Below are 21,059 nucleotides of genomic sequence, written 5' to 3'. Positions count from 1 at the left end.
TAGTTTCCTTCCTATTTTCTACTTTTTTTTCTTCATCCCTCCTGTTTACTTCATAGGTAGGAGGCAGACGTATAGTGGTTAAGAGAACACACTTAGCTTCTCAGTTCACTTGCTGTATGACATGACACAAATTCTTTAGTCTCTATGTCTCAGTTCCCTCTTAGAAATGGAGATCATCAAAGTTCTTGCCTCATGGGACTGCAGAGAGGATTTTTTTAATACAGTAAGTGATAGTTATCATTGCTATTATTATACAAAGCCTTTATTTATAAATGAAGTTTCTGGATAACTGATACATGCATTATAGTGGACTTAAAAAACAAAGTGTATCATATAACTCAGCATTATTGGCGTGATTATCGGTAGAATGCCCTCATCTGATGACCTGAATACCAAATTCTCTCTCTCCCTCTCTCTGCTTTCTTTCTTTACTTTTAAATTATTTTCCCTTGTTTTATTTTGTAAAAGGTGTTATTATGGACAGATTTCACAGCTTCTGAATCATATTTTACTCTGCCAAAGAATTTAAATAAATTATTCATTTGTTCTTATATCGAAAACATTTTTTCGTGTTTCAAATATGTCACCATAAAAAATGATAGACAAGTGAGGTGACAGATAGGTGAGTTAGCTCTATTTAATTATGCCACATTGTGTATCTGTAAATATCAAAACATCATATTATACCCCATAAATGTATTCAATCATAATTTGTCAATGCAAAAAAATTAAGAATTTTTTGAAAATTTAAAACCTTTTTTTATAATGTATAAGTTTTATTGGTGTTGAAGAATATCAGATCCACTAAAAAGAAACCCAGAAAGCTAATAGTTTATGCTAGGGATTCTTCTCTGGCTGTGCAGAAAAATCAATGATGAAGCATATACAGGCAAACCTCAGAGATATTATGGGTTTAATTTCTGGTCTCACAATGGAACAAATATCAAAATAAAGTGAGTCACACAAATTGTTTGGTTTCCCAGTACATACAGAAGTTATGTTTACACTGTACTATAGTCTATTAAGTATATGATAGCATTATGTCTAAATGTACCTACCTTACTTAAAAAATACTTTAAAATAGCCAGGCCCAGTAACTCACACCTGTAATCTTTGCATTATGGGAGGCCAACGCAGGAGGATCTTGAGTCCAAGAGTTCAAGACCAGCCTGGGCAACATAGGATGACCCATCTCTACAAAAAGAAAAAAGAAAAAAAAAACTGTATTGCTAAAATATCATCATCATCATCTGAGCCTTCAGCAAGTTGCAATATTTTTGCTGGTGAAGGGTCTTGCCTCAGTGTTGATGGCTGTTGACTTATCAGGAAAGTTGTTGCTAAAGGTTGGGGAAGCTGTGATAATTTCTGAAAATAAGACAGCAATGAAGTTTGCCACATCAGTTAACTCTTCCTTTCACGAAATATTGCAGTACTCACCAAAATGTGACACAGAGACATGAAGTGAACGCAAGTTGTTAGGAAAATGGCACCACAACTTTCTCAGTGCAGGGTTACCATAAACCTTCAGTGTGTAAAAAATGCAATATCTGCAGAGTACAGTAAAAAAAAAAAAAAAAAAGCACAATAAAACAACATATGCCTTTCTATCAAAATGCCCAGATCCTGCATGGGCCTCTGCTTTAGTGGATCTGTGGTAAACACAGGCAACTGCATTTTAAATAACCTATGATGTATTATCAGAGTTTGGATTCACTGTCTTAGACTCACAAAACACATTATGTTCAATTTTAATATTACTTTGGAATATTTGATTTTATATGGATTGTCTGAGTACATTTCTGTAATACAGTTGATATATCTAACCTTTTAAAATAATGGAATATCTTATAATAGTGAGATTTCATATCTGTGAAACGTGAGAGAACTTATGACGTAGAAGCTCTAACTTTCTTGTCTGGAAGAGGGGAAAAGGATAGGTAGAGAGTAGTTTCCATCTTTGTTTTCTAAACTGTATAACATTTTTTTAGGTGTTAAGCAAATATTAGATAGATACTACGTACACATGTGCCTACATGCACGCACACACACATACACAGATATCAAGAATGACTCTTTAGAAACTTATAGCCATAGGGCATCTCATAGATTTTTAACCCCAATGTTGCCACCTTTCACCTTACTATATTGTATCCTTTCTTCACATAATATTATGCAAACAGCCAAATTCCTTTGTGATGAGCCATGCCCCAGTTGGAGCATGTATGTGCCACCAATTTCCATTTCTTTAGAGACTGTGTGGACCCTTTGTCTAGAAATGCACTTGAGATCGCACAGCTATGAAAATGTCTTAAGTGTTCTAATATCACATGTTTAGGGGAAATGACTCCCACTAGAACATTATAATGTATTCTTTTGTTACATGTCTTGGTCATTATTGTGGGATTTGGAATTGTTTTACCATTTTATTATATATCACCTTACTCATGTGACATGAAAGTGACATTAATTCACTTTATTTGTAAGATGATGTACCCTTACTCATCACCATTGTAATCACCACCACAGTAATGGACACACTGGTTGGTTGCTTTTAGGTTGTGGCTTATCCTGAGGGAAACTCTTTTTCAGCCATTCATTAGCACTGTCTCTTGCCAATGAAGTAGTGACTTATTTTCAAGAGTAGACACTGGGTTAAGTGGTAAAAAATGACACTACTCAGAAAACAAAAGAAATGCAAAACAAGCCATTTAGCAGAAAGGCAGCTAGCCTTCTATATGAATTAAGCTCTGAACCCTCATTACAGCAGAGCAGAGTGAAGCAGGGCATTGGTATAATGACTAAAACAAGCCTGTACATTATTTTTATTAGAATCATGCAATTATCTGCACACAGGAAATCTTGAATTCCAACATTACCTTGCTTTTGTGATCTCACACAGAGTATGGTCTGACCTGTACTCTCTCTTTGGAAGCTACTATTCCATTACTGGAAAGCAAATAATAAACATTAATGAAGCAAGAACATAGCCTTGTGTTCTGCCATTAACAGCAGTAAATTGATTTTTATGACTTAATGGTATGTATAACTGCTTCCACAATTTCCTAATGGGATGAGGAAATGTTTGTAGATGTCACTGGATCACAAATTTCTAACAGAGCTTCTACAATTTGGCCTAAAAATAAATAAATAAATGCAAGCCTATAACATAGGTCTCTTCCACACCCTGTGTACGTATGTGTTGTCTTGCTACTTTTCTGCCTTACTTAGGTATCACTCTCAACAGTTATGAGTGATAATAAATTAGTGGCTGTCACAAATGTACCTTGACTTTGGACAAACCTTGGGAATTTTATGGAATATGTTTCTTCTTTTCTTGTGTGGTGAATTTAGGTTCATCAATGATGTGTTTTCTGGGGTTTAACCTTTTCATATTTCAGCTGGTATAAGTCATTATCAGGTACTTTAATCATTTTGAAATTCCAAGCCTACCGGATATTCTGTTACTATTACCAGTTCTGAGATTACCTTACACTTGGCCAATCACAGATAGGCCTCCAAATTAGAGGCCTTCTGCCTTCATCCATTAATGCCCACATCTCCAACAGTCTTCAGTTCATGGAGCCTTACTCCCAATCATAGTCTTTACCAATATTCTCTTACTCTGAACTTACACACTGTCTTAAATTTCTCTGCATTTACTATGTCTGGTTTCCCTAACTTGGTGTTTTTCAAACTGTGAACCACAAACCACATGGTTCATTCAGAGTGACCTAAAGTGCAGCCTCCTGAGATCTACCTCAGGACCATTGAATCAGATTCTCTGGGGTCACAGGATGCAGCAATCCCACTTCTGGTTATATATCCAAAAGAATTGAAAGCAGCACCTTGAAGAAATATTTATACACCTGTGATCATAGTAACACTATTCACGACAACCAAGAGGTGGAAGCAACCCAAATGTCCATTGACAGATAGATAGCTTAAACAAAATGTGGTTTATACGTATAATTGTATATTATACAACCTTAAAAAAGAAGGAAATTCTGTCACATGCTACAACATAGATGAACCCCAATGACATTATGCTAAGCAAAATAAGCCAGTTACAAAACCACAGATATTATTATGATTCTACTCATATGAAGTATTAGAACAGTCGCTTTCATAGAAACAGAAAATAGAAAGGTGATTACCAAGAACTATAGAGAAAGGGGAAATTAGTGTTTCTTGTATATAGAGTTTCAGTGTTGAAAAATGAAAACAAACTGGAGATCTGTTTCATGACAGTGTAAATGTACTTAGTACTACAAAACTAAAAATTGTACATCTGGCCGGGCATGGTGGCTGATGCCTGTAATCCCAGCACTTTGGGAGGCCAAGGTGGGAGAATCACTTGAGCCCAGGAGTTTGAGACCAGCTTAGGTAACATATAGTGTGACCCTACCTCTACAAAAACAGAAAAAATTAGCCGGGCATGGTAGCGCACACCTGTAGTCCTAGCTACTCTGCTCGAGAGGCTGAGCCTGGGAAGATCACTTGAGTCAGGGAAGTTGAGGCTGCAGTGAGCCATGATCATGCCACTGCACTTCAGCCTGGGTGAAAAGGAATGAGACCCTGTCTTTAAAAAACAAAACAAAACAAAACAAAAAAAAACAACAACAAAATGATCTGTTTTATGTACTATTTATTTATTTATTTATTTATTTATTTATTTATTTATTTATTTAGAGACAGGGTCTGGCTCTGTTGCCCAAGCTGGAGTGCAGTGGCACCATCTTAGCTCACTGCAACCTCTACCTCCCAGGCACAAGTTATCCTCCTGCCTTAGCCTCCCCTGTAGTGGGGACTACAGGTGCACACCACCACACCCTGCTAATTTTTTACTTTTTGTAGAGACAGGATTTTGCCATGTTGCCCAGGCTGGTCTCAAACTCCTGAGCTCAGGCAGTCTGCCCACTTCGGTGTCCCACAAGTGCTGGGATTGCAAGTATGTGGGACCCTTTTTTATGTACAATTTAAAGTCACTGTGCGGGACCTTTTTCGTGTACAATTTAATGTCATGTGTTTAAATTTAATGTTAGGTATTTTTAGCATAATTTTTAGAGAAAAGATTCACTGAGGTGAGGCTCAGGAATTTGCACTTTAGCAAGCTCGCCAGGTGATGCTGATGCAACACCAAAGCTAAGCAATACTACCACAGCTAATTTCAGATTCCTTTAGGAGAGCAGTTTTTAGGATTATTACAGGATATGTCAGAGGTTGCAAACAGGTGAAGTCTTAGTTCAGGCTGCTATAACAAAGTCACATAGACTGGGTCGCTTATAAACAACGAAATTTCTTTCTCATAGTTCTGGAAGGTGGAAGTCTGTGATCAGGGTGCCACCATAGTCAGGTCAGGTTTTGGTGAGGGCCCTCTTCAGGGTTACAGACTGCCAACTTTTTGTGTATCCTCACATGGTAGTTAAGATAGCTAGCTAGCTAGCTGCCGTCTTCTTAAAAGGGTGCTGTTCCTGTTCATGAGGGACCCATCCTCATGAACTAAATATCTCCCAAAGGCCCCACCACACCAAATACCATCACATTGGGATTTGGATGTCAACATATGAATTTTGAGAGCCGTACAAACATTCTGTCCGTTGCAGGCAGTCTGCTGTCTTAGTCAGACATGTGGACATTTTATTCTTACAAGTGTTGACATTAATTATTTATCTTTATCATTTGTTAGCAAGTAATTTCTATAAAAACTATCAGTTTCTTGCTTCTCTAAAATAATCAAAAGAACAGGTGATGCAATTCTTTTGCTCTTGTATAGTAGTTGTACCTGTCAGACACATGAACACAGCTGCCCCCCTGGTGACCACCCCACCCCATACACAGTACAGGTACAGGCCTTCATCCCTGCCTGCTGCCAAAAGGCCTGTCAGTTTGCCACTCCTACTACATGGCATAGATAGTTTCCATCCTCTGAAACATGCCTTCCTATCTTGCTGGCATTGATCTTCTAGCTCTTTGTTCTACCCTTCATTGGCCATTTAGGTCACAGAGTGTTAGTTGAGCACTTTCTCTACTTGAAATGTATGATGATTTTCCATTAATCATATTACAACAAGGTAAGAGAGAGCCATACTTATCACTCATGTAATTAATTGTGTATTTCCAAGTTCCACATGCATTTTGCTTGTAAGTTTATAATGTACTCCTTTATTTACTTAGAATATTCAGTAACTGTCTTAGATTCTTCCACTAACTTCCCACTATCTTCTCAGAGTTCTCCAACATTCCTTGTTCATCTCTCCTTTTGTAATAACAGCATTTAGAATGTTTAATTATTAACAAGATTATAGGTTTAACAACTTTTTTAACATTAACTTTCATTAAAATCAATTTTGAATGTTCTTGATGATGTAGTCTTTCTACCTAATCGTAATCAATGCTTCTCAAAAGTCTTATTAACTGGACATCTCTAGCATCTCCCAAGCACAAATATATACATAAGATAAGGAAAACTAGTTTTAATATCTATCTGTATATGGAACCAACTCTATCAAAAATAGTTTTAACTGTTTGTCATGGAAAATGTGAAACATAAAATGGAGAGAATACTATAATAAACTGATGGCTAATCTTATTTCATCTATTTCCTCCCTTGCATTTCCCACTCCAATATTATCTTAACCAAATTCAAACATTGTATCAATACATTTATAAATATTTTAAAGTATATCTCTAAAAGAAAAGGACTCTAAATATGACAGTAATATTAGTTTTAAAATTTTAATAATTATTGCTTAGTAGCATCAAAGTATCTAGTCATTTTCCTGTTTATCCTCTCCTGTCATAATCTTGTTTGGTCTCTTAGGTCTCTTAGTCATTCTTAATTTGTAAGTTTTGCTCCATTCTCTCTCCTCTCTCCTTATTTCTTGATTTATTTTTCAAAGAAACCTGTAGCTCCAAGACAGCACATGTAAGTGCTCAATCTTGGTCTCTAGATACTATTTACCATTTAAAGGAACCAGAACTTTCTGTAGTAGCAGATGATTTCAAGTTTAGAACAGGAAAAAAGCAAGATGATCCAGAAGCATCTTGTCATACCACAAAGAAAAACTATTAAGGACCACAGAGTTTATATTAACAGATGCAGGAGCCACCTTGAGGAGGCTGGCACTAGCCAAAGATGGGGCAATTGAGAATCAATAAGAAAAATAACATAATAGATTGAAATACATCAGGTAAGTTTAAATCCAGGAATTGATAATGATAACCAAAATTCAACGAAGTCCTAGCCTTTGGGGGATGTTGGGGAGCCAATGCGTTATTTTAAAAGCTGGCTAGTAAAGAGGAAAATAAATAAATAATAGCCTATCTTTCCAATATGAACTGTATCTTAGGCCAACCAAGTGGATAAGGAGCAAGATTTTCTTAGTCTAAAGAAAGCATGATATAATTAGAGTATCATCACTGTGTTTGTTTGTTTGTGAGTCTCATTCTGTTGCCCAGGCTGGAATGCAGTGATGTGATGATGGTTCACTGCGGCCTCGAACTCCTGGGCTCAAGTGATCTTCCCACCTCAGCCTCCCAAGTAGCTGGGACTGGCTGTGCATTCCACCACACCTGGCTAAGTTTTTCTATTTTTGGAAGAGACAGGGTCTTGCTGTGTTGGCTAGGCTAGTCTTGAACTCCTGGGCTCAAGTGATCCTCCTACGTCAGCCTCACAAAGTGCTGGGATTACAGGTGTGAGCCACCATGCCTAGCCATCATTATTTTGCAACCCCAGTAAAATTACGTAGGCAGTAATTATCAAAGGCTGCTAGTGTCATGAGAGATACCCAACATTTGGAGGTCACATCATCACCCCTCAAGTGTTCTTGCAAAAAAAAAAAGACTTCTTCATTGACTTTTAATGATTTTAGTACTTTAGGTATATGGGCAAAGAAAAAGAGCTAGTGATTTTTTCCTTTCTTTTTTCTCTGACATAGAAAAAAGGTAAAATTTAGGTTTATTAAAAAAAGGGTAAATTGGGCTTACTCATGAGGCAAGAACTCTCAATTAGAACAACAAACACTTTTATTTTATTTATTTTATTTTATTTTATTTTTATTTTTTGAGACAGAGTCACAAGACTCTGTCACCCAGGCTGGTAGAATTCAGTGGTACGACCTTGGCTCACTGCAACCTCCACCTCCTGAGTTGAAGCGATTCTCCTGCCTCAGCCTCCCAAGTAGCTGAGACTAAAGGCATGTGCCACCATGCCCGGTTAATTTTTTTGTATTTTTAGTAGAGACAGGGTTTCACCATGTTGGCCAGGCTGGTCTTGATCACCTGACCTCAGGTGATTTGCCCATTTTGGCCTCCCAAAGTGCTTGGATTACAGGTGTGAGCCACCATGCCCGGCCTAGAAAAACAAACACTTTTAAAATAAGCGTTTGTTTAGAGGACCTAGCTAAAGGAAAAAGTAGCTGCAAGGAACATTTAAGATAGGACCAAATGGACATCTTTGCTAGTATGTCAAGGTCTCTCAGTTAGACAACACAAAGTTTTAAATTTTATATTACCATTCCTACTAAAGTTCATAGATAAAGAAAAAGTGGCTGCAGGGAATGTTTAGAGCATCATTATGTCTGTCCTGCTTGTGGTTGAAACAGTTACTTAACCTCTCAGCCTGTTTCTTCATCTATAATATAATGCAGATAATAGCAATATCTACCTCATAGCATTATACAAGGATTAAATGAGATAATGCATTAAAGCACACATAACTCTGAATAAATGTTGTCTACAATAAAATTTATTAGTATTACATTATCCTTATGCCATGAGTCTCATACTTGTTCTGTACATTCAGAAAATAGAACTACAAAATAGCATAACTCAGAAAGGTTTTAGATGCTTGTTTAATAATCAAGTTGAAGTAAACTTACAAAACAGTGTTTATTTAAATAGGCATTGACAATTTCACATCAGGCTAGTCAATAGCACCTGTAATATGTTTTATTTTTTTTTAAGTCTTTGGGCCTAAAAGTGTTTTTGCTTAATCTTCACGTTTATGCTATTATTTTATTTAATGTACATGTTTTTGTAAACACTCCTCCATCAAACAACTAAATTGTGGGCATCTATTACATATTGCCTGCTTTTCTCATGGAATGAGCCCTCTGTGAGCTTCCTCTTCCCAGAGAAGCACCACATCAACTGTCAACTGCAGACGTAATTCATAAGGGCAAACAGCCTATGTTGAGAATGCTAAATGTCTCAGTTGAGCCAATATTTTATAATTTTATAACAGCCTAATTCCAGATGTGTATTAGGAAAATGTTCATATGGAAACTATCACTATTACAAAGCAAATTTTCTTCTTAACCTCCTGGAACCTTATATAGCTGAGGGCTAAAACTACTCACGTACAGCTTTTTTTCTACTTGCCTCCTGAGAACACAAACACAAACACTCATCATCATCATTACTATCATCATTTTCATTAGATGCATGGAAAAATTATTTTTATGTCATGAAGGTGAGGCACCAATATACTGTGGTTTTCTTCATGATCTTTTTTTTTCCTTAAGAATGTTGTTTAAAATTTTTTATCCTTGTATTGATTCACATGACTTGAAAAATCTGCTTATGAACTGTATCTTCCTGAAGCAGGCTGTAAAATTCTAAGATGATTAAACCATTGCTTAAAAACCATTTCAGCTGCAACAGTGTCTATTGTATAAAGGTGTCCAGACTGGTGGACAGGAGCGGGGATAGATCTCCTAGGTACAGAGACCAAGAGACCACCTTGGATAAGGAAAAAAATAAGTCTCAGAGTACACCTGACAAAGTGTCACCTGTCTTACTCTTCTTTCTCAGGTTTCCCAGGCTTAAGGAAACATAGCAAGAAAAAAGCAAACAGGAGAGGTCAGAGGAATGACTGCCTTCCTCCAGGATAATGAGCTAGGAAAGAAACCAAAGGCCTTAAGCAAGGCAATAAAATATGTGAAAAGTGGCAGGAGAGATATTTGATGACAGAGAAGACCATTGTATCAAAACGATCTCAGACATTTAGACTGCAGATATGATTTCAGGGAAATTTACAAACTGTGAATACAGAATTTTTTTAATTTTAAAAGTTAAATTAAATGTTAATTTATAAATAATTATGTTTGTGAAAAATTTTAGCAAATTTTATTACAGCCATGTGTTTATTGTTATTATTACTTCGAATTTTCTGTGGAATTTCTCCCTTCTCTTCCTTTTTCCTCTCCCATAATATATATTCTTCTGTAGTCTTGTTGGTTTAGTTGTTTGACTGAGAAGGCTTGAAGTTTTTGAAGACTAAGATTACTGAAAAGAAAAGGGTTTTGTCTCTATGGGGTACCCACATTTGCAGGGACTCTGGTTATTTAGAACGTGAATTTATAACCAGGACACCATCACTCAACAAAATGTCCCAATTACCATTAAAACAAATATGAGGAAATAAAAAACATGCTTAGTTTTTAAACTTCAACCTCACAGTGACTAAAATCATAGTCTCTATATAGATAAAAACGCAGGAAGACCCTATATAGACAAGATTTCAGGGGGGCCAAAGAATGTTGCCCTAAATGAATGTTGCCCTGCCATGCCTCTTTAGAATTCTTTGATGCATGCATTGGCTGACACATTGTCAGAGTTCTGGAGCATCGGAGGAGAAGCATTCACGCTCCAGAGACTGCTCTAGACTAGATCATAACACATCTCTCTGAAGTTTTCCTACAATCCAGTTTTCTCTGTTTTAACAACTATGGCTTAATATCATTGTGGATCAGCCACATTTAATTTATTGTTGTCTATATGACTTAAATTGTGTTAACATTATATTCTCCTCCAGGTGTCATTCTCTATATTCTACTTGTGGGGTATCCACCCTTCTGGGATGAAGACCAGCACAGACTCTATCAGCAGATCAAGGCTGGAGCTTATGATGTATGTAATAACTATTTATATCACTTTAGATGAAGGTTTGTCTTTTGCTTGTTGACCAAGAGCCAGATCTTTTCATTTTTCTTTTAACCATAATTTTTACCACTTTCTCTTGTTATTTCCCTCTCTCTTAAGGAAAGGAAGAAAGAAATGCAGCATATGTATTCAATTTATGTTTGCTTTTAACTCACTGTCTCCTAAGATTGAAAGAAAAGCCATGTGAAGTCTCTGAGGAAGAACTTTGTCAAAATATTTGGATCTTAGTGCATTTTAAAAACATAAAAATTAAAATATTTCTGCTATAGAAATGATTATTGCCTATTTAGTTGAATTATATTCTCAAATATCTATCACATAATTTTATATTATATACCAACAATATTTTGCTGTGATCACATATCAAATAGAACATTATCCCACTATACCAGTTTCTGGGTTTTGTTTTTTGTTTTTGTACTGTTTGGGATACTATGCAAGCTTTCATTTGAAGAATGAGCTTCACAATTGAAAAATTTGAAAATCATAATTCTAATATATTTAATTTATAATTAGAATATTTGAAAGTAGATATATATATATATATTCATAAATTAAGTTCAGAATCTGAAGAGGAAGTCTTTATCTACTTTCTCTTTATGGCTTAACTTTGTGTTTATGATATAATTCGCTCTCCTTTGATACGTATTCTTGTAAATATGATTTACCACTTTCTCTGGTTTCCCCTCATACAGCCCTATGGAAATCCATGTGCAGGGTCTGGGCATGCTTTCCATGTGTTATTAAGTAGAGTAACTACAGAGTAGCAATATTGGGTTCACCTTTTGTGCACAAGTTGAAAGCTCAATGTGAAAGTGAGAGGAGAAAATATAAAATGTCTGTATTATATTCTATCATGTCTCATGAACTCTTCAATGCATTTCTGATAAAATTTTCTATTTAGATGGATGTGCGTGTCAGCAAGAATTAAAAATGTATATTCTTTGAATTTCAAAGCATTGCATTATTCCTAGACTAGTAATTGGAACAAATTATTATTTACATGGCAATAGCTAGCACATTCACCATCTTTACAGGCTAGAACCAGCCCCTCTCTGGGCAGACGTAGCCCTGAAAATGCACTGCTTGGTATACCTAGAGGAATGCTTTCATGAAAATTAGAGAACTGAGGAAAATGTTCACCTTTCTTCATGCTGAACCTACCCCTCATTTGCTATCAGAAGACCTGTACAACATTAAGAAACAGCCTCGTGTGTTTCTTTAACAGCTCCTAATAGTTAGCAAGCTTTTACAACTGCCAAAGATAAGCTTCAGGAATTAAAAAATGGCAATTGTTAAGCTGGCAAAAATTACAGGTATTAGAGTCAATATCATTTTTCTCATGCTTTATTTTGCCAGTGAGTCACAAGTTCCCCATTTTAAAACTACTAAAAATAGACTAATTTAATTCCATGACACAGTGGCAATGGCTTTGTTTTTCAAGATTGTCCATACAAATTCATGAATTGGGAAAATAACCTGATATTCTATCATTTTGCAACTAATGTGGTGTAAATTTCCCTTCATCGTTGAAGGACAGTATTTCTACTAAATATGCTAATCATGTAAAAGTTAAGTTATTATCAGTACAAAAAATAACGTAAAGAAAGGAGAAGTGGCTTTCTTATATAGTCTTAATATAAAAAAGTATTAGTAATGGGAAGTTATAAGATTTGATTACTTTCATATACTGTGGTGAAATTTGTAACTGGGCAGATTAAACTTCTTGAAGGGTTAAAATGAAATCTTGCTGAAGCTCCTGTAGTCTCAGATTCTTCTCACTACAGCACTCCAAGTAGCCATGATTAATAGGTCAGTTTTGGCACAGGAATTGAAGCTGTTTTATTACCTCTGCTATTACTGCTTATGAGTTGTGAAAGTATATAATACCTCATTTTGAACCTTGGCATAATATCATGATGACATTGGTACATGTAGCAACCTGTTTGCTTTTATTAAGTTTTGCAAATAATTATGAGAAAGATTGTATAAAATTTCATTTTCAGATCAAAGCAGAGATACTTTGAGAAGAATAGAAGATTCTTAAGTTCTTTTTTTTCTGAATTTTAAAATGTATTTACCATATGTGATATGCAGCTCAGTACATATGTTGGTCCGTTGTCAGATATTCTTTAATATATATAGTTGTCTACATAGAGGGGGAGAATAGATCTAAATGGTTTTATTTATTTTAGATACAATTTAACTTATATAAAAAGTAAATTTATGAAGAAATTCACTACTTGAGGGAATGACTCATGTAGTTGACTCTTCCCTGTTTGATTGAGTGTGTCTCTTTTTTAAACTTTTTATAAATTTATATTTTTGAAGTTTCCATCACCAGAATGGGACACGGTGACTCCTGAAGCCAAAGACCTCATCAATAAAATGCTTACTATCAACCCTGCCAAACGTATCACAGCCTCAGAGGCACTGAAGCACCCATGGATCTGTGTAAGTAAAACTTCTCCAAAACTTCAAGAGCTAAAATGAAAAATAAGCTCTCCTTTAATATATTGTTTATGGATTTAAAATAGCTCTGCAAAAAAAGATGAAACTCAGAATGAATGAATTTTTGACTCGAGGTGTTTAAGAAAATGAATTTTATGATGGTGAAAAAATGCAGTTTTCAGTAGCAAAGTCTGAATTGCGTAGATTCTTAAATAAATATTGCTTGCAGTAACAAAAGGAATGAGTATTCTCCATATCAATTATTAACAATACTCATGAACAAGGTTAAGAAAATAACACCAAAATTAAATGTGTCCCAGAAGAAACAATTTATCAAAGTTCAATTATTTATCATTAGGCAACTTTAGAAACAAGTATGAAGTTTGGCAGCTGACAGTAGAGTTTCAGTGGCATAAAAGAATGGTCATAGTAGTCTGAATATATTTTAGAAATATTAAGAAAAATAGTGTGAAATGTGAGGGGGATCTTGGAGACTTCAGTAAATTTCCAAATGTGTCAAATGCTAAGGTGATAAATGTGGCACTAAGTAAATGAAAGGCAGCCCAATCAAAATGTGATTGAAGACATTAAAATAAAGATAATTTGAGAAATTATTAATATTCATTTCTATACTTTCTGGTTTTGTTTTGTTTTGTTTTGAGACAGAGTCTTGCTCTTGTTGCCCAGGCTGGAGTGCAATGGCATGATCTCGGCTCACTGCAACCTCCACCTCCCAGGTTCAAGCAATTCTGCTGTCTCAGCCTCCCGAGTAGCTGGGATTACAGGTGCCCACCACCACGCCTGGCTAATTTTTGTAATTTTAGTAGAGATGCGGTTTCGCCATGTTGGCCAAGCTGGTCTCAAACTCCTGACCTCATGATCTGCCTGCCTTGGCCTCCCAAAGTACTGGAATTACAGGCGTGAGCCACTGCGCCTGGCCCGTTTCTATACTTTCTATACATCAGTGTTGCATCTTGGTCACAAGTAGTCTTGGCAAAACTAAAATTTTGTGTTTAGGTAACTTTGGCAATTGAATACTTAGAAGTTGGTCATGCAGGTGCAGCACCATTAATAAATATTTGATGAAGTCAGGGACATTATTATACTTAGTGTGTTTTAAATATTCTCAGTTAAGTTACTTTTTCTCCTCTTCTTCTAGCAACGTTCTACTGTTGCTTCCATGATGCACAGACAGGAGACTGTAGACTGCTTGAAGAAATTTAATGCTAGAAGAAAACTAAAGGTAGGAAATTTTACATTTTTATGGGCAGGTAGATTTGACAGACTAAGAAGTGAAATACTGTGTGAGGAAAATAACTTCTAGCAAAGGCTTTCAATTATGTAGACCTCAATACTCTCATTATTCTTTTTTGGGGTCTTGGGAAATGGAATATACACCAGAATCAAAACTATGGTGAAAAGCTAGAGTCATCCTGGTAACACATGCTGTGGATCCTTCCTTCAGTGGAAAACAGCTGTGCAATTTGATAATCAGAATCTGGCCCGCACACAAGGGCCGTCCCAGCATCATGAGAGACAAAGGCCTTTGACTCTCAGGAAACCAAAAAACAAAAACAAACAATAAAAAATCCCCTAACTGAAAGTAGGGCCAGGAAAAGATTTGTTATCAAAGACTCTATATTTGTTAGGTCCAGGCTTTGCATAGGCAACACTGACTTTTGTGTTCTAATTTTTTTCACAGGGTGCCATCTTGACAACTATGCTGGCTACAAGGAATTTCTCAGGTACATGCATTGAGAACTCTGCGTCTTATCCCTTGGTCTTCTTTTTAAGTAGTCTCTGTTTTTTTGTCTCTGGAATTTTAAAAATCTAATAATTAGAAAAACCTCATTGTTCAGGGGTGGCAAATGTGTAGCACAGATTCCTTCTACACCTGTGGCTGCCATTAGCAGTCTACCTGGGTGCTGTCTGCTGCCGAGCCTCCGTGACTGCACCCCTCACAAGAGTGCTTCTGGCAGCAGTGGCCACCAGTCAGTGCTGGTGCAGGACTAGCCTCATCTGTCAAATGCTGGGGTGCGCACGAGTTGTGGAAATAAATACTCCCTCATTTACGATCTCAGCGTTTCAAACCTAGAATTTATTATTGATATTTCATAAAGTAATAACTTTGAATAAGTTATTTTTGGTCTCATTTTCATAGGGAATCCTAGTATGAAAGATTTTTAAAAGAAGACCATTATTGGCCGGGCGTGGTGGCTCACGCCTGTAATCCCAGCACTTTGGGAGGCCGAGGCAGGTGGATCACAAGGTCAAGAGATCGAGACCATCCTGGCCAACATGGTGAAACCCCGTCTCTACTAAAAATACAAAAATTAGCTGGGTGTGGTGGCATATGCCTGTAGTCCCAGCTACTTGGGAGACTGAGGCAGGAGAATCACTTGAACCAGGGAGCTGGAGGTTGTAGTGAGCAGAGATCACGCCACTGCACTCCAGCCTGGTGACAGAGCAAGACTCCGTCTCAAAAAAAAAAAAAAAAGAGAAGACCATTATTGAGGAACCCAGTTCTCTTAGACCTAAGTTCATTCAAAAGTATAGTATTTTCTTGGTGTACTGTAAAAGTGATTACAACTGTCAAAGGTATCTAACTCAAGAGTTTACAGAGCACCTTGCACTCGGTACTATCAGAGCGTAATAAATGTCCCTCAAAATGATTCCATGGTAAAAATAAGTTTGTTAAATAATAGGCTTAAAGAAGCCAAACCATTTCTTTATTGTAAGTGTCACTCTCTAAAAGTGGAGATACAGTATATATTACTCCAAGAAATTACTTGAGTTTTGCAACCTCCTTCTTTGATAGATTGTCTCAAAGGACCAGGTTCCCAAAAGTCAAATCTTGTTCAGTGCTAAGCAGTCTTATGTAGGGGGAAGGACTGGAGCAGCAATTAAGCCGCACTTGGTAACCTTTGGCCCTTTAGACTTGGAACACTTTAGTGTTCCAAAAATACTACCAGTTTAGTTTGGATACAGTTTACATAACAGTGATCTGCAGCATCAAACTATCCAGCTATTTTTTCAATTCTTTATTTTGTTTTCTGCTACATACTTAGCCTGGGTGTTATAGTGTTATCAGGTAATAATCCATCATATCATTATTAAATGCTCTTCAACCAATATCTAGTTATTATTTACAACTGCATTAAGTGGTCACCTTTCTCCCCACCTTTGCATTTCATTACAAATAATGGGAAACCATAAGAGGCCTTTCAAAGGCTGTTAAAAAATAGCAACAACAGTAGTACAATGAATAATGCTACAAATTGAGGGACTGTGTTGGCCAGTTGTATGTATTTTGTCCAATTCGTTTAATGTAATAATACCTTGTTGCTGCCTTTGTCGAGTTACCTGTTTCATAAACAGTTGATTAATGTAGTTGACATTATATGGGTGAGTTCAATGCCATATCATTAAATATTAATTCATATATACGATATTCAAATAAATTTCACTGTGGCCCAGTAATTAGTGAATCATTAAAAGGTAGAGTGATTTATATAGCATAAATTGTTAATGGCAAACTAACCCAAACTTTAAAAAATCTTCACATTTAAAATTGTACATTTTGTTAAAGTGTTAAATACACTCGGGCATAAATTGGGCCTTTATTAATGTATGTACCCATATATAGAAGCTTTTTGTTTACCTCACAGTTTCCTTTTCATCATCATGTAAACTGAAAACTCATGACTAATATGTGAATTTTATATCGTTTCTGAATGTCTTAGCATGAAAAAGCAATTTTTTTTATCCATCACTTCAAAATCAACTGAATAACATTAGACCCAGTTACAACATCTTGTACTTGATACTGCATTTTAGTTTTGAGTATTTTATTCATCCTATTTCATTGCCAAACATGCTCTTTAAAGTAATTTGTCCATAAGTATATGGTTATAAAGTTGTTTTTATTTTTTCTTTTCTCCCTTTATGTGGAATGTATTTCTTGTGAGGTAAGGTAAATAGTAACCAAAAGGGACATTTCTGCATCTCCCAGGCCAAATCCCTGCTTACCCTGAATCATCGTCTTCTCTTTGCTTGCTATTGCAATTTCAATTATTCTGAGTTTGCTTTCTAACCTATTAACTGCCACAGGATTGATTTAATACTGCTTTTTAGCTCCAGGCAAACAATATAATAGCTAAGGCAACTATTTCTTACAATCTCAATTAATAATAAATTAATAGCTTTGTTGCTAAAGATTAATGAAGTTAACATTTTTGTATCTTTTAAGTAAATTTAAAAATATACCAATATGATATTGAAATAATGCCCCAAATCAATGAATGTCAGGAAATTACATGTTCATGCAGTTCTATTCTAGCAAGGTATTTCCACTTTCAAAGCCAAATTCTATTCTGATATACTTAAATAAGTATATGTAATTAATATTAAATGAAAGCATAAGTGTGTATCATGTCCTGCATATTTGTGAATGTTCTACACTTGGTGTACTAATTGTCATTGACAGTTATATTTTCTGTTCACTGTGTATATACACGTTCCTTAGATTTTTTTGAAAGGATAACTTCACCTTTTAATATACTCAAGAAGTTTAGTAACAGAAGGAATGTTAAAAGCTCCCTGCCAAGAAAAATGAAGTTTCATATAAGACCATATGCTTTAAGATTTCTCTAATTTCATTGAAGATTTTATTCTGGTTTTATGTTGTCTCAAATTTTATGATTTTTACTTTTTCATTGTAAAGGCTTTTGTTTATGAAGCCTTTGTATTCTGATTTTAATGTATAAAAGAATACATAGTGCCATTTTTTAGAGATCATGTGCTAAACATTTAAAAAATTTGCTCTAGGCCAATAATATGCCATTTTATTTAAATAGTAATATTTTTTGTAAAACCAAATTGTCTGACTTCAAGAATGTAATGAAGATGTTATTTAGCCAGAGCAAATTTTACAAATGAGTTTTCAACCTCTAGAAAGAGGGGCTTAAATGGCAGAAATGACATGGTCACCATATGTGGTGTGAATGAACATGTAATACAGTCTGTCAGCTGATGTCCAAAGACTGAATTCAACTTTCTGGATTACAAAAGAATAGTCCAGTTAAAGTTCCAGTATCCTTTTCACAACCAACAGTGAAATAAAGTCCAATAAACACAACTGGCAAAGTATTCAATTATATGCAATGAACTACTCTTTAGTTCTAAATTTGCTGTGGCAAACCAAGAAAAGTGATACTGTATTTCATTGTCCTGTAAGCTCGCGCTCATCAGTGTGACTTTGATAACTTGCCATATGTTGGCCATAACTCAGCAAAGGTGGTAGAAGGAGACAATAACCTGACTGCTTTGTTGTCTGGCTGTGGGTTTCTATGGATAACCCACTAAACTGATTTTACTCTCATTTTACAGCAGCCAAGAGTTTGTTGAAGAAACCAGATGGAGTAAAGGTAAGTTAAACAGATGCCCCTAATCCATTTCTGACTTTCAGATGCTGGATAATCTTTAAATGTTATATATAATTCCTAAGTCTTTGCAAGTTCTATTTTTTATTGTTTCTGATAAAGGTTGCAGGTTGAAATATGAAATGACTTAATATACAAAGATGACTAACATTTATACCAAGAAAAGCTGTATTTCTTCTATTGGATTATATATGAAATAGTCATGAAAAAATAATGTTGTTATGCAAATAGAGTTCCTATGGAAATTAAATGTCTTAATCTCTCTGATTTACTACAGTTCCAAACTACTGTGGTGACCTAAAAGTCTGTAAAAACCAATTGCTTTTCCAAATAATTATGCTGCATACGTGAAGGCCACTGAAGTATATAGCCTGAAAAATACTCACATTTGGGTATGGAAAATAGAATGTCAAATGTCTAAATTAATCTGCTTGGCCAATTTTTATAAAGGTCTTAATTATTCCTTGTTTCTGTCATAAGGTGTTGAGATATATTCAAGATGAATGATCTGAACAAATATTAGAAAAATCTTGCAAGAAAAATAACAGCAGGATATGTTTACTTTCTGGCTTTCTAAACAAAATAATACAGTTTCTTTCCTACTGATTGTATTTTGTTTCAAGGGGATTTACTCTTGTTGGAATGTAATGTTATGGTGCATAATGATGTTTGTTATCTTTTCAGAGTACCACCTAAATGTTTTATTTCTTTAATCCTTTTCTTTCTCTTCCAAGGACAGATGCATACATTCTTCATCAACACTTCAACGTTCTTGGGAATTAATTAATTTTCTAACATTTGAGTTTGACCCAAAGTCAGGTGGTCAGTTCATACTGAAAACATAGAAAATCATTTGTCACTGTAAATGTTCATGCTCAGTCATTTCTTTACTACCTGTCTGTGTGCAACTTGGAAATTTCTGGAGCACTGATGACTATACATTTGTGATTTCCTTTAGGATGCCATTTCCATTTACCAATTGCTTTCCTCAGCCTGCAATTTTGTCTTCATTCTGATTAGTTTATTCCATTTAGATTTTAAGAGTGATAGTTGATGACTGCCTTTTTCCCAATGTTACAATAGTAGAAATGTGGTATCTTACATTTTCCAAACATTTTCTTCTCCTGGGCTTTCCTGTACCGTTCAGTGACGGAGAGCTCACAGTTCCTATTGAGATATTTATTTTCATTACTATCCTTACATAGAACGCATTTCCAGAACTTTTTCCTTCCATTCAACTTACAGCTCCTCTTTAAAAACAAAATTATTGTATACTCCATGCTTTGATACTCTAAATTCAACCGGTCATATTTTTTTTCTTTTCCTTTCTCTTTGACTGGTCAATTCAGAAAAGGAAGTCCAGTTCGAGTGTTCAGATGATGGTGAGGATCTATCTGCCAGATTTCTCCTCCGGTGAAAATTCACACTTAGGAATAAAAGTCTTATTTACCTAAGATAGTGTAAGTTTGAGAGGGTGTAGGACCATTACAGGTCAGTGTTAATCAACTATCAAAACACGGTACTCCTCTCACATATTACACTGTTTTTCTCTGAAATTGAATTTGTTAAACATGTAGATAGTTATATTAACAGGTTTGCTCTTTTACAAAGTCAATTTTCTCTTTGAAAATAAAAAGACCATGACAGAATGAATGTCTGTATAGTGATAAGTAAAAACAAACAAAAAAAAAACTATATGATTTTTTTTAATGTTCTTCATGGTTGCTAAAATAGGAGTGATTTATAGGACACCATAATACATTCACCATGGAGTTTATAAAGGTGTGAAAGTGATCTTACAATGTACCAATCCTAGTTAAGTACCTTTAAAGGAAATGTTTATTAACCTTCAGACAATAAATTTAACACCTGAGAAATAGGAATATCTTGCCCATGCCTCATAAGAGTAATTCAGTGCATCATACAATTATCTGATTTGATTATTTGATTCATGATTTTTTAAAAAAGAAAAACACCGTGCTTCTATTAACATAAAATAATTATATCACACAAAAGTGCCAGAGTTTTTGTATTTTTAAAAGACATCTATGGGCCAGGAGAGGTGTCTCACACCTGTAATCCCAGCACTTTGAGAGGTTGAGACAGGCAGATCGCCTGAGGTCAGGAGTTCGAGACCAGCCTGGCCAACATGGTAAAACCCCATCTCTACTAAAAAAAAAAACAAAAAAAAACACAGAAATTAGCCGAGCGTGGTGGTCGTAC

The 21,059-nt window shown here is 35.4% G+C and overlaps 1 protein-coding gene across 21 annotated transcripts in view; it reads left to right on the top strand.

Moving 5' to 3' along the window:
* The window catches only part of CAMK2D (calcium/calmodulin dependent protein kinase II delta), a 316,681-nt gene that overhangs the window by 240,497 nt on the left and 55,125 nt on the right, over positions 1-21,059 (top strand). For 11 of the 21 annotated variants that reach the window (XM_054486326.2, XM_054486347.2, XM_054486337.2 and 8 more), the window contains 5 exons: positions 10,817-10,911; positions 13,276-13,398; positions 14,555-14,638; positions 15,098-15,140; positions 18,784-18,821. In XM_054486326.2, the coding sequence (XP_054342301.1) occupies positions 10,817-10,911; positions 13,276-13,398; positions 14,555-14,638; positions 15,098-15,140; positions 18,784-18,821 (383 nt within the window). The remainder of the gene's footprint in view (positions 1-10,816; positions 10,912-13,275; positions 13,399-14,554; positions 14,639-15,097; positions 15,141-18,783; positions 18,822-21,059) is intronic. The other 10 variants (XM_054486351.2, XM_054486339.2, XM_054486352.2 and 7 more) reach the window with 1 other exon arrangement.

The sequence above is a fragment of the Pongo pygmaeus genome, chromosome 3 (assembly GCF_028885625.2).
Source record: "Pongo pygmaeus isolate AG05252 chromosome 3, NHGRI_mPonPyg2-v2.0_pri, whole genome shotgun sequence".
In the NCBI taxonomy this organism is placed as follows: domain Eukaryota; kingdom Metazoa; phylum Chordata; class Mammalia; order Primates; family Hominidae; genus Pongo; species Pongo pygmaeus.
The sequence above is the reverse complement of the archived record's forward strand: the minus strand, read 5'-3'. Positions and strand labels throughout refer to the sequence as shown.